This window comes from Anabrus simplex, chromosome 11, assembly GCF_040414725.1.
Source record: "Anabrus simplex isolate iqAnaSimp1 chromosome 11, ASM4041472v1, whole genome shotgun sequence".
Classification (NCBI taxonomy): domain Eukaryota; kingdom Metazoa; phylum Arthropoda; class Insecta; order Orthoptera; family Tettigoniidae; genus Anabrus; species Anabrus simplex.
This window is the reverse complement of record NC_090275.1, coordinates 37,701,636-37,716,384: the sequence shown is the minus strand read 5'-3', so window position 1 is coordinate 37,716,384 and position 14,749 is coordinate 37,701,636. Positions and strand designations below refer to the sequence as shown.

Below are 14,749 nucleotides of genomic sequence, written 5' to 3'. Positions count from 1 at the left end.
CAACTGCTACCAGAACGTTGGCAGAAGGTCATAGAGAGTGGAGGTGAATACACCGAGTGATTGTGACAGTGAAATAAAATATAAGAACCGCACAAACATATGCATCGACCCAATACACTGCCTGCACATTGCTCAAAACGGTAAGTGATCTCACCAGGTATTCTATTTGTCATGATGGCAGTGTATGAAGATGTGGACATTGTCCTTGTCCTTTTGTGTTTTCACCTTTTTCCTCGTCTCTTCCCGCACTGACCAGCCCCCCCCACCGTGACTTGTACTGGGATTAGTTTCTTATCATGCACGTAACTTAGTTTTGTATTTATTTGTTTGTATAATGTTGGTTGTGTGCATTTCAGCTAATGCCTGCTGCTCTTCAGTCGGCCTCAGAGGACATCGAGTTCCGTCGGGGTCTACCCTTGGGCTACCTCCACGCGATGGGCGTGGCCCACAGCGATCTCAACACGCCAATCCGCAATTCGTTTCTGGCCGATTACACCTATCTCTCGAAGCGGTTCATGAAATTCTTCCAGGTCGACGCCGCTATCGATCAGATTGGACGACAGTTTATGCATGATGCTCTCCCTCCCATGCTGGGATCAGGTTTGTTTATCTTTTCTTTGTTAGCCATTCTTCTACCACCTTTTGTTTTATAGTTTTCAGTTATGAAATAAAAATTAACTCAGCCGTAGTATCCTCTGTTATGCTGGAATCTCGCTTTAATTGGTAGATAGTATCACTGTCAGAATGTCAGAATTAGTTATATATTAAACCAAAATAATAACCAACATTAAGAATCCTCCAAAATATTTGAAAGTTGGGGAACAATAAATAGAGATCGTCACGGATTTCAAATACCTTGGTGAATGGATCAGTTGGAATGGTCTTGAGAAGAAAGCAATGGAATCTTGATGATCCAAAACAGAAATAGCCTTCCAGCTTACGAAAGACACCTATAAAAAAAAAAGCCCTCTCCTGGAATTCCAAGATCAGACATTTTAATACAGTAGTCTAGCCTGAAGCCCTTTATGCTGCAGAAACACTGTCTATAACAACATATGGTCAAAGAGAAAAGTTGGGGATAAAGGAAAGGAAAATACTGCGAAAAATTCTAGGCCCCGAACTCCATAATAACAAACTTTTAACACATCAGCAATGAAATCCTCTGTAGGAGAACAAAGGATTTCCGACACAATAAGGAAAAGGAGAATTGACTTCTATGGCTACATCCTAAGAATGGACCCGAAAAGGATAACTAAAAGAATCTTAGACTATTTCCGCAATAAGAAAACCAAGCTGAACTGGTTTAAGGAAACTGAGAAGGACCTATGAGAGTTGCAGATTACAGAAGAGATGCTTGTAGATGGATCTGCGAAAAAAATAACCAAAGGTAAAATAGAGGTTCCAGGTCAGGGTGAAGCCCAAACGACTATACAGAATTTCTGAAGAAGAGAGGAAGGCAAGATCTGAAAGGAGGAAAAAGTACTGCGAGGACAGGAAAACATGACTCACTAACCATTGATAGATCTATCGTACCCCAAAGAGGGTGAAATGGACAAGAAGAAAACAGTTTCGGCAAATTCGTTTGTCTGTTCTACTGGATCGATTTGCTTCATTTTTGTTTTATTCTCTCCGGAATTATCTGATGGTGAATTATGAGACACTGATAGGTGTCTAAGTTCAGCCAACTTTGAGTAATCATAAGATAAAATCATTAAATGATCACTCCAATAATTGCAGATGATGGCTTACCCTAACCCGCAATACATTCTGTACTTAGCAGTTTGCTAAGTGACTAACACTTTCATTAATATTCTGATATATGATTTTCCTCGTTAGCAATGTGACTGCATGCAGCCATGTTTGATTACTACCTGTCAAACCAGAGAGAACAGTGGAACCTGTGGAATTCCCTGTCTTATATTAGGATCAAACCAGTAATAGGCAATCCCAAAACCTCCCATGGCTTTATGTATGTAAGGTGCAACATTTGTTCTGGTGTCGATAACATAATTGTGTACGATAATATTAAAATACTAAATTTGTGTTACTTAAGAAGGAGCAGTTTCGATTCTTGCCTGATGAAAGTCCAGTGACTGTACAGTGCCATGAGGGAAGAGCCGAAAACCTGTTTGGCAATCCAATAGAAAAAATTAAAAAAATAAACATCTAACCCTGGACATAATGTAGACGCTTTGCAAGTACGAACATTTGACGAAACTCGTTTCATCTTCAATTAGAGCTGATGAAATGCGCTCTGTCTCCTTCCGATTGTTGTGGACACTCTGCTTTATGATTTCTGAGGATTCTCTACACAGTACCACCAGAATGCGATGTTAAGATGGTTCCTTATGCAAGTTCACCACCGATTGCTTTTCCAGTACAGTACTTCCTCAAATTACCACAATGACGGGACGTTAACATCAAGATTCGTCAGTATGCCGTAGCCATCCTTTCGTGAGATACAGTTTCTTGAAAAACGCGTGATCGAGGATTTAGCGTTGATGGGACAGAAATTTCTGGACGGTTGATCCGGGAAATCGTTTCTTTGAGGAACGGATAATGCAGGATTTTTACAACGCAATTTTCTTAGGATGCTCGCGGGACCACGAAATTTGAACGAATAATACGGGAAAACGTAGTTTCCGGAAACGTATAATTGAGGTTCTACTGTAGATTTAATCAGGATGTTTTACAACTTATTGATATGTTTTTAGGCAATTGCCATCATGTGTATAAGTTTATAATGATGTTTTATGTCAACCTCTTGAGATGTATGTAGGCAATCCTAATGATGATTGTTATCAGATTCCCCTTGATTTGATTAACTACAAGAAATGATGATGACTCCAAGGGAGTCGAAACCGGTCTTCGCTTAATAAATTTAATATATTTTACAATGTGTTGAATGGTGGAACATCCCTCAAACTCTATTATATGAGGGCATTTTTCGTTGCGTATCTGTGTGGGGGTACAGTGAAAACTATATTTACCATTCCTAAAGATTACAGGAGAGCATTAGAAGGTGTGAAAAACACGATAGAACAAGTATGAAAGCCTTTTCCGCAGAGGCTTCTAAATAGCAACAGTGCATTGAAAGGTGTGAAAAATACCAGACAACAAATATGAGCTACGAACGTACTAAAGAGCAACATAAATTTTCTATCCAGGTTTCTTTAGAGAGTGCTTAATAAGACATGGACTTGAACTTGGGAATAATAGCGTGATAACCAGGGTAATGTGCTAAATAGGGATGTCTTAACCGGTTTCGACAGTAGTGTTCCACCGATCAGTTCTAATTTATTGTAAATGGATTTACATTAGTACCGGTTTCGGCCTTCCATGGCCATCATCAGCTAGTACATAATTATGTTAGAGCCATTAGACAAAATCACAAAGATGTTATGTTAGATTATCCGGATGTCTTTGTGATTTTGTCTAATGGCTGTAATATAATAATGTACTAGCTGATGATGGCCATGGAAGGCCGAAACCGGTACTAATGTAAATCCATTTACAATAAATTAGAATTGATCGGTGGAACACATTTCTTGTCTATACATTGAATCCAATCAATACGGAAAATGAAACTTATAAATAATAGTATGTCTTTAGGCTGGAAGTTGTGTAACGGTTAGTGTAATTAGTACCGAGCTCGATAGCTGCAGTCGCTTAAGTGTGCCCAGTATCCAGTATTCGGGAGATAGTGGGTTCAAACCCCACTGTCGGCAGCCCTGAAGATGGTTTTCAGTGTTTTCCCATTTTCACACCAGGCAAATGCTGGGGCTGCACCTTAATTAAGGCCACAGACACTTCCTTCCCACTCCTAGCCCTTTCCTGTCCATCGTTGCCGTAAGACCTATCTGTGTCGGTGCGACTTAAAGCAACTTGCAAGAAAGTGTAATTAGCTGCCATCCTCGGGGCCCGGATTCAATTCTCGGTACTGCCAGAAATTTAAGAATGGTAGGATGTCTGGTAATTGGTGGACTGGTACATGCAGCTCACCTCCATTGGGGGTGTGCCTGAAAAGAGCTGCACCACCTCGGGATGGGGACACGAGTTTAATTTTTATTTGCTGGAAGTTTGTGTTGGAGATATTATTTATATATATATGTAATAGTGCGTACTTAAATCAAAATTAGGTGCAAAAAAGCGTGTATATTCAGGGTATTTAACACGTTGAGTGCCAGACCGATTTTTAATAGGATTGCTGTGAGCTAATAACATCGAGTTACTCCCTGGTGCCAAAACGTTCACAGGCTCGATGCTCGGTTGTATTTACCTTTTCCTTTGCAGGGACGCGTTATATGCTGTTGATTATGAGAGATGTGTTACCTTGTGTTCATACTGGAGCCGTAAAAATGTACGATCCCAGAATTTAGGTCAGGAAATGTTTGTAAATGACACTCCTCCGATTTTAGGTTAGGAAATTTTTGTATGGAATTTAGTTATATAAAGTAGTGAAAAATCATGTGAATTTGGTAAATTGGGATGTAACAGAATAATATTATAAGAAGAATTAATAGTTACCGAATACTGAACAAGTATATCATTTTGTTTGTATAACTTTTAATTTGAGTAAGAGGACCTAGCAGCGATGATTGTGCAACATGGGAAACCAGTGACTATATCGTTGAAGACGGTCATAATCGTTGCAACAGCTGGCTTGGAAACCCGGAGTACAGTGGGGATGTGTATGCTGAAGACAGTAATTCATCAATGTGGATGAAGGTGCGAGATCGCTATTTGCTCTGTACTGGGTTCAAAATCACTATATACTCCATCCACATCATTGTCCGACTTGCTCGATTTACTCGTTACGACTTAAAAAGAAAAGGAAACTCACAGCACTGCACACTTACATAAACAGTCTGTGAGCGAGATAGACAATGACTTTTGTCACCCTACAAAGCACTCTTGACGTACCCATATTGGGTCGCACCACAGCAGAAATTGAGGAATGGAAGATGGACTATGCACGTACATAAATAGACGACCAGCAGATGGCAGGAAGAGACTTTATACAGCTTTGAAACACATACTTACTGCGCATCCAAATGGGTTCGCACAGTTCTCGATTTTAGAACGAACGGTTAAATTGAAATAATAAATATGGTAGTTCAACCTATTCAATACAAGTAAATAAGAGATGTAGAGTTTACATTCTTATTTAATTAAAAGTGGAAATGGTACCGGTTTCGAACGTACGACCCCATATTGGGACGTGAAGTTCAAAAACTTGACTACTCTCACGTACCCAAATGGGGTCGCTTGGCACTCAACGTGTGAAGGTTATTTACTGTGTACTCTTAGGTTGCCCAAATATTCCTTTTTTAAACGTTTAGTTTAGAGGTTAATTTATATTTATTTCAAATCCCCTTCTCAAAACCAAAACCAACTTCAATGGCAACTTTACAATAAGCTGTAAAAAATAATTGTATTATAATGCTATTCAGTAGCAGCTATTGACTTGAATATTCAGAAAATCTTTAATGTTGTGGATGAACTACTGTAGATGGTGTGCGTGATCTTTTTTTCTTTGTATGGTTTAATATCACTCAGCGGTAGTCCTGAATCTCCATGTTGAGTTGTTTGAAGTCGTTTTTTGCGATTTATGTTGTACGACTGCACAAAGACTAAATTTGAAAATGCATCAGCATAAAACAGTATTGAACAAACGGCAGCAATTACCTTATTATCCAAATATTGTCGTTGATTGCTGCTTGTTTCCGAGTATACAGATTTGTCTTCATACAATCCTCTAGCACTGTGCTTGTACTTTTGATGTCTGAACAAGCCAATTCTGTAGATCATTCCATGTTAAGAAAACAGTACTGCTCTTATGGAACTACAAGGTGTGAACACACCCCCTGTTAGACACCCATAATTTCTTTTGATAGGGGATTGTTATAATATACTTTATATTGTATTATGAAACCAAGAAAAAAGGATGAGGCATTTTTTCGTCCATGCATTATTAGAATAACTACTTATGCTCCAAAGGGGCACCATGGGGTCTTGTGCCTGAGGAAAGTTCACCATAAAGGAAATGGCGATGATGCTATGTGTCCCTCGTATGGCACATATGCCCAGTCCACCGAAATCGATGGCCAATAATAGAGGCGTTGTGGACTGTTCATGCATGCTTTCTCAAGAACTGCAAAATTAGAGACATGGTTCTCCCATTTAATATTTAAGTTTGAACCAAGTTTCTGATGAAAATCTTCAAGTTTCTTGATGTCACGGCAGTACATGGTGCAAGTTTCACATCCATAGAGCAGTGATGAGTTTGGTATGGGCTGTTAAGTCTTTATTTCCAAAGACCCACTTGGATAGCGGAACAAATGCCAAATCCGAATATAAGTTAGCCACAAATCTAAGATGAAAAATATCCTGGGTTGAGAGAAAAGGGAAGAAATCAACAAGAAAGTCCCTAGACAGATGAGTACGGTACAAGTAATGACCTTTGACGGATCTGTACTGTAATTAGACTCCAGTTGGTTTCTGCCCAGTCCTAACCCTTTCCTATTCCATTGTTAACAAAAACCTGGCTGTGTGACTATGACATGAATCTGCTTAAAAAAAGAAAAAAGATGGGTGTTCATTATCTTTAACACCTTGAGTGCCAGACCGAAATTTATAGGATTGCCGTGTAGTGCCGTGAGCTAATAACACCGAGTTACTCCCTGGTGCCAGAACGTTCACAGGCTTAACCAAGCAAGTGATCGCTGAAATGAGGATATATATTTATGATATATTAGGTTGAATTATTGTGTATATTAGGTAAAATATTGTGACCCAATATGGAGTCGTATTGGTCGTTACGAATTGTACACGTACACGCGCCCACATATTGGGTCAGACTTACACAGTAGTTACTGTTCAGACACTCGGCCATACTTACCTTTTCCTTTGCAGGAACGCGTTATATGCCGTTGATTATGAGAGACGTGTTAGCTTGTTCATGCTGGAGCCGTACTAAAGAACGATCCCCAATTTTAGGTCAGGAAATGTTTGTAAATGACTATGTTCTGATTTTAGGTTAGGAAATTTTTGCATAAAAATTATTATATAAAGTAGTGAAAATCATGTGAATTTGGTTAATTAGGATGAAAGAGAATTTGTAGTTTGGGAATATTGAATACATATGTAATTATGTTTGTATAACTTTTAACATGGCTAAGAGAACCTAGCAGTGATGATTGTGCTACATGGGAAACCAGTGTCTGTATCGTTGAAGACGGCTGAAGTTGCTCAAAAGTGTTGCAACAGGTGGCTTGGAAACCCGGAGTACAATGGGGAAATGTATGCTGAAGGTTGTAATTTATCAGTGTGGATGAACGTGCGAGACCGCTATTTGCTCTGTACTGGGTTCAAAATCACTGTAACTGTATACTTTGTATACATCATCATTGTCTGACTTGTTCAGTATGGCGTCCAGACTATCTGCACTAAGTCTTCTACTGCTTGATTTACTCACAGTGACTTAAAGGAGAAAGAAACTCGCAAAAAGAAACTCGCAGCACAGAACGCTTACTACATAAACAATCCGTGTGTGAGATAGACAATGTCTTTGTCACCCTACAAAACACTCTTGACGTACCCATATGGGGTCGCGCCACAATATGAATTGATGAATACAAGGTGGACTTTGCACATACTTAAATAGACAGCCAACAGATGGTAGGAAGAGACCTTATACAGCTTCGAAACACACACTTACTGTGCACCCAAATGGGTTCACACATTTCTCGATTTCAAACGAACGTACGACCCCATGTGGGGAAGTGAAGTTCAAAAACTTGACTACTCTCACGTACCCAAGTGGGGTCGCTTGGCACTCAACATGTTAATATTTCAACACTTCTGAGTGTAATTTCCAAAGCAGTACAGTCATGTGTTCATTATCTTTTTTTACACTTACTGTCTAGTGTTTGAATATTTTTTGCTAATAGCTTTGATGAACGCAGAAATTAAACTTTTAGTATATATGTAATATTTAATTTTTGAACTAATTTTTTTAAAAATTGACATTCTTAGATGGTCAGTCTATATTTATTGTTCTTAGAAGTTTGTTGGTTGGAAAAATTGGTTTTGTCTTTCCTGCGAAGAAGTGCTTGCTTAGATTTAAAAATATTATGATTCACATTTCAGAAGAGATGAGCCGATCCATTTATGGCGAAAAGTTGGTGGAAGCCAATGATGGAAAGATCCTTGTTGGCCGGAAACTAAACAAGGATATGAAGATAAAGTTAATGAGGGCTTCTGTTCTGAGGTGAGTACTTCAACTCACAGGTAGCTTGACGCAAGTGTAATAGACTATTATAACTTGGAAACAGTATTCTTTAACCCATGGGTAAATAATGCAAATATCGTTTATTATTGTTGTTATTCTTCTTATTATTATTACTTGTGAGGTGTGGCTATGAAGTTGTTTACATTAGGATTATTATTATTTACGTAGTTATGTCCGGACTTAATTTGGTGTAAATAACGATATGTGTGAGGTTATGTCATGAAACATCTGTTGTATATGTATTAATATGAGCTTAATTAATGTAAGAACATGTAATTAATAGTATATCATTTATTATTACCTGCATATATGATGTATAATCCACTGCAATATTGTGCAACACACTGTAATATCCTGAATAATGTATCTGGCACTAGATAGTTATAGAAAATTCTTTACATTGTAACTAGGCTATTGGAGACTCTCGAATTTACGAGACAGTATGTTGTAATAGATAAGTGAAATTAAAAATCCACCTTTTCAATTCTAATATTAAACTATATAAGTTATAACATTTACTTGGAACTAGTTTCGACGCTGGTGAGTGTCATCTTCAGCCAAATATGAGAACAGGCAGTTATAAATAAACATATCATTATATCAGTGCACATACAAACACTCTTAAAATGGGACTTATGATGCCCCCAAAAGTATCAGGAGAAAACTTCAAATAATCACAATTTCAAAGTCACGATTAGAACGACACTTCTTGATCTATATTCTATGTCTACGGCGTGTACACAGGCAGCCAAACTCAACGCATCCCAACCATGACAGCAATAACACACACACTTAGTTTAGTATTAGTATTGAAAAGGTGGATTTTTAATTTTACTTATTATTCTCGGTTCAATACGGACTTGAAGATGAAATTCTTAAATTTAAAAAAAAGTTGTCATATTCTTCTAGAAGCCTGGCCAGACAACGAATATAAAGGGGGACTCTTGATGGTAGAGTGGAATTGTTTTTATGAACTCTTGTTGTGATTCTGTCGACATACTACTGTAGCAGTCAAATGTTTGTCAAGTGTCCAGTCTTATTCTTATTCTTCGTAGTAGGCAGTTGTTCAAAATGGTGGTTGACTGATGTGTATATAACATATGAGGCGTCTAGTATCAAAACCGGCCAAGTCACTCAAGGCATATTTTTCAATATGGACGAAAATCCTGTAGAGACAAAGCAATGATGGTCAGAAAAGATTTTTTTTCACAGTTATATCCTTAATGGTTTAATATTTAAGTTCTGTTGTTTTGAGAAATCTAACTCATAATTAACCCATCTTTTTTGTTAATTTAAATTTTGACTTGGCCGTTTCTGTTGCAATTTTGTACAATTTCACAAGGTATGAAAGTAAATCTTTCAGTTCTCCACTCGGAACAATATCCACGTTACAGCACACAACAATGACAAAATACGAGCACACCGGAAATAGGATTGCTTTGGCGCCAATGACGGTAAGAAGCCCGCGAATACGTAAATCAGTGTTGCAAACGAACAAAAAACAAAATATAATGACTTCAAAGAATATACATTACAAGGAACGATTTTGCCTACTGGTATTATCACATTGTTGCTTAATGTAACAACACAAGATTCCAGACAATAATGCTGCATCATAAAGATTGTTGCTCGTTCCTTGACTTGGCCGGTTTTGAATTCACTGGCTGCATGACTTGGCCGATTCTGTTGCACGACCGAGAATTCAGTGCTCTATAACATGAAGACATGGACGATTTTAAAGCATATTCTTGTTTCACCTGATAGTGCTATACTTCTACTTCAAATTGATAACCTTAACTCATTTTCGTAAATTTTGTGACTTGGCCGGTTTTGATACTAGACGCCTCATATGTATATAGTGTGGAAATAAAATAGTGTATGCAACTGACAACTGACAGCATCGCGTGTGTGCATCTTTGTGGATACATCAAGCAGTCATCGTAATAACTTTGACGTCATGCCATCTTTCCTGTCGTTCTCTCCTCACTCCTTGTTCTCTGCTTGTCCCCTGGTGGGCAATAGTTTTACATTAGTGCACGGCAAATCCCGGGCTCCCATGGCGTCTAAAATTCTTTCTTTGGTACCTTCTTTTTTGAGATTATACTAATCTTCTGCTTTATCTATTTAACTCCCTGTTTGTTGTCGCCGAACTATTGTAATGCACATGTAACAATACACACCCTTTGACACTCCATATGATTTATCAAACTTGGCTGAACAAGAGAATGAGCTTAGGTAACGGCGGGAATCTTGGAGAGTATGGGCAATTTCTGCTTTGGTATTAATGCTATTACCATTTTAAATAATAATTAAGGCCGCATTATATAAGCATTAGAAGAAAAAATTATGTTAAGAACGAACGTTTGGGTGTCAAAAAACCTCTCCTAAAGAAAGTATTACCGATATAGGAATAACTCAAATATTCTCATGTAATTGACACGAATAATATCCTGAGTTGGTCCTTTACTATCAAATTAGAATCTCTTTGCTACTAAATTATTTTAACATGTTCCCTGCGGCAGTGAATTTTGATGACTTAATTTTATTTCGTATTGGCCCACCGGCGACCCGAAGCTGTCTTTAGTTATCAGTTCAGGCCACCGGTGACCTGACGAATTTGACTTTGGTTAGTCACTACTATGAAATCCAGAACAGTGCTGGAGCACTTGTGTGCGTTATTGTTGAGGAGTTTTCCGATTCAACAAGTGCGTGAACCAGAAATGACCCCGGAAGTAAATATTAGTTTCCCCTTCATGGATGTGTTTTAATGGGAATATGGTAGGCGTATGTTAAATTATTTTCATATTATGCTTAGTAACAAAATAATACCATAAAAGACGAGGCTGTACGTAGGGTCGTCATCCAATGCTGAAGAGAAATCACAGTCACTGTCATAACTTTCTTCCAAATAATTCATCCGGGATCCAGTGCCGTCCTAAACCTCTTTCTTTTCTGTGCCACCGGTGTGTCAGAATGTGAAGGCTCTATGCCTGAAAACAAAGGATGTGATCTTGCTTGTAAATATTATCTACGGAAGGTAATAAACATAGCAATAACTACTCCAATAAATAAATATTTGAAAACATATATCCGCTTACCTGAGAGCAATGTAGAAAGGAATAGGTTACAAGAGATGTCAGAAGGGTGGTGCTCTTCGTATTAAACAACAATCTGCCATCTGAATGCAGCAAGATTGTAGGCTTCATTCACCGTAACCGCGCAATCGATTCCCGCCTAAAAATATAGGTTAGACAATAATTTGGACACAGGGTGACCGGAAGCGGCATGAATTGAAGATGCAAAAAAATTCCTTCGTGTCACCGGTTGGCCGATCGAAACTAGCAGTATGCCTCGATCCTGTACTTCAATAATAACCGTATGTTGCTGTTGGTTATCGGAAATTTGTAACTAGGACATAGTTACTTACTCCGATATTTTACGAAGTTCGCACCGACAGATAAGAGTAACATTTTTCGGGACACATTATGACCCGAACCGCGAGGAACGATTTTAAAGGGCTTTTATTTAATAAAACAGAATGTACTGTCGCAGAATTTGTTTCCATATGTTGACAGCATACGAAGCTCCTAGGCACGTGCATGGGCACAAAAGGCAGAAATGATGTCTTGTAAAGTATGGGTTATTCCTTGTATCTTTTTTTTTTTTTTAGATAGATAAATAATGTTTAAGCTTAAAGTTATTAATCCTTTAACATGTCAGACTAATATAGGTTTATACAAAGGAACTGTTCGCGTTGGTGTTGTTCATGACAATATTCACTTTGCTATTTACATTTTATAATTTACTAGTTTCTTAGAACAGTATCAAAATATGCAACAATTGGCTAGTTACATAGATTTGTACACCTAATTGCACGTCTTATTTAGTTCAGTGTCCTGCTGTCTCTACATTTTTTGGTAATCTGTTGTAGTGTATAAAACTAGAAAATCACAATACCTATTGTTATTACTACCATGTTTTACTTTTCAGAAGTCTAGACTCTAGCATGTTAACGATGCAAGTACTACAAAAGTTACCTGGCTCATAGGTTTGAGTGCTGGCTCCTAGATTTAAAAACATTTGTCATGGCCTGTTGTACATGGTTGCTAAATGCAAAGTGCATATCTGTCAGCTCTCCCGACTTCATCGGAAGTTTCCCAATTTCATCGGAAGACTCCCAATTTTTTTACATTACGTCCCAATCAGTTATTTGTTTCTCACGAATCAAGTCAGTGACTGCAGAACTTATACGCCGTACGGCTCTACTTCTAAATTGACGTTTTAGCAGATTTTGGCTCTGTCTGGTGGTTATGCGCTGAAGCATAGACATCCAACCAATCCCAAGCTGCCATTCATATCGATTTATATCGGCAGAGCACGATCTCGAAACTTAGTTGCCAACTCTAATATTTACATTCGCCACGTGGTTAACCTATCTCACTCAACGTGTATGGTATTCGGTACGGTTCGCGATCTTTTGCATTTTCCTTGAGTAATTAGTGTGTTCTTCATATTGTGGGAGGGTTCTAGTGACTGAGATCAGTGGAATGCTCCCTTTGTAGGCCATAACCTCCTTTCTGTGCCAGCCATTAGCCGTTAGTGATGTGTTATTTCCTCATTCTCTTTTATTGTTAATAATATATTCTCTTTTAGTGCCAGATATTGTTAGAAAGTGTATTTCTTGTGAATTTGTTTTCAATCCATATTCATTCGTTTTTCTGAGTACTGTATTGCAGTTTAAAAGGGCTTTTTATCGCGGTTGTATTGCATTAGCTGTTCCCGCGGCAGTAGCGCGCTGGCAACAGAGGGAAGGCGATGCTCATTTGTTTTGCGAAACTTCAATTTAGAAGTAAGGCCGTGCGGAGTATAAAATATGTTTTGAAACTCCCACCGTTTCAGAATGTCGCTTCGTTGGCCAAATAAAGATTTTTTATTTTATTGGTCAGTGAGTGATGAAAGTTCTCTTACTGGTTGCTGTGAGTGGCTTAGGTTGTGGCTTTTATTAGCTGCTGTGTGGCCTGAAGTACTGTTCTCATTAGTGGCTTTAACTCTTTCCCGCCCTTAGCGCCCAAAAGCGCCCGCCTCTTCACTTTGCCTTCCAGTCCTTAGCGCCCAAAAGCGCCTGGCTGCATACTTTTGGCAGTGTAGTGTTTGTAAGGCATTTATGAACACACAGTACAATCTACAAGGCTTAGGAAATCTGTCTTGATGTTGCCTAGCCAACGATCTTGAACTTCTGTGGGCACGGGTCAGTTGTTTTGTTGGTAAACATGGCGGGATTGAATACTGCGGATATTGAAACCGAGCTGCATGTAGGTGAAGAAAGTGACACAGAATCGTTGAGTAGGGGTTGAGGTGAATATTTAGTGAGTGAATAACATATCAACAAAGATAATTTTAGTGTTAACAGTGATATAAGTGAAAACATATCGTGAAATCGGACCTGATGGCGATGCTGTGGCGATTCAGGTAACACAAACATTACGTTTCGTTAACTCCGACTGATTATGTGGATGATGATGATCCTGTCCATAATTTGGAAAGTGTATTATGAGAAATAGCTTATTTTTTACATATGTTAGGAGGAAACAAAGTATTCATTGACATAGCCTATTCCATATATATATATTACGGTATATATCAATGCAGCATTTCAAACAAGCATATTCTGGTAAAATAGATACGGAATGCAAAGACACTTGCTCAGAGGAAATGAAAGCTTATATACATGGGCATCATTCCACTTCGAGAATCACGTGATTATTGTTTTGGAGGGATTAAAACAATGTGAGATTGTGTGACAAATACAGGCTACCTGTATGTCGAGTATCACCGGTAGGGGGCGTTAGAGGTTTGAACCAATAACCTTATGACTCTATGAATAGAGAAATGGATGTGATGTTTTCTAATAGTATAAATTTTTTTAATACATTGTGGTCAGTAGTTTTTAATCATATATATATATTATTTCAGTGGTATAGATCCCTTTTGCAATGCTCACAAGTAAACGATCGTGACAAATGGAGAATTTAAAAGAAAGAGAATAGACATTAGCAGTGACGAATTGCACTCTCCTTTCATAAATATCGATAATTTATTAAAAAACAAAAAGAGTTTAAAAAATTGTACGAAGTGTGCGATTTGCAAATACTATTGCTGTAGAAAAATATGCACCATCATTGCTGTCCACTTCACATTTTGGCCGATGGGACACCTGTTTTATGTCATTATAGAATGCTGTAATTATCAGTTAAGAAAAGAATGATAGTAAAAAAAAAAAAAATACTTCCGGAACATTCGTCAGTATAATAAGGCACTTGCATTCACTTCCGTTCAAGTGGATACCACAAATGTTAAAAAATCAAAGATTACATTTAGTGCTAACTAAGACTGTCTAATATTGTACTGATTTGTGTATTCATCAGGGGGCTACTCCACCACATAGGCCTACTTTAT

General features: G+C 38.1%; 1 protein-coding gene across 1 annotated transcript in view; it reads left to right on the top strand.

Annotated features, from left to right (window-relative positions):
* Positions 1-14,749, top strand: part of NO66 (Bifunctional lysine-specific demethylase and histidyl-hydroxylase NO66) — a 77,431-nt gene that overhangs the window by 44,864 nt on the left and 17,818 nt on the right. The window contains exons 5-6 of the mRNA XM_067155743.2: positions 357-600; positions 8,152-8,272. Of these exons, the coding sequence (XP_067011844.2) occupies positions 357-600; positions 8,152-8,272 (365 nt within the window). The remainder of the gene's footprint in view (positions 1-356; positions 601-8,151; positions 8,273-14,749) is intronic.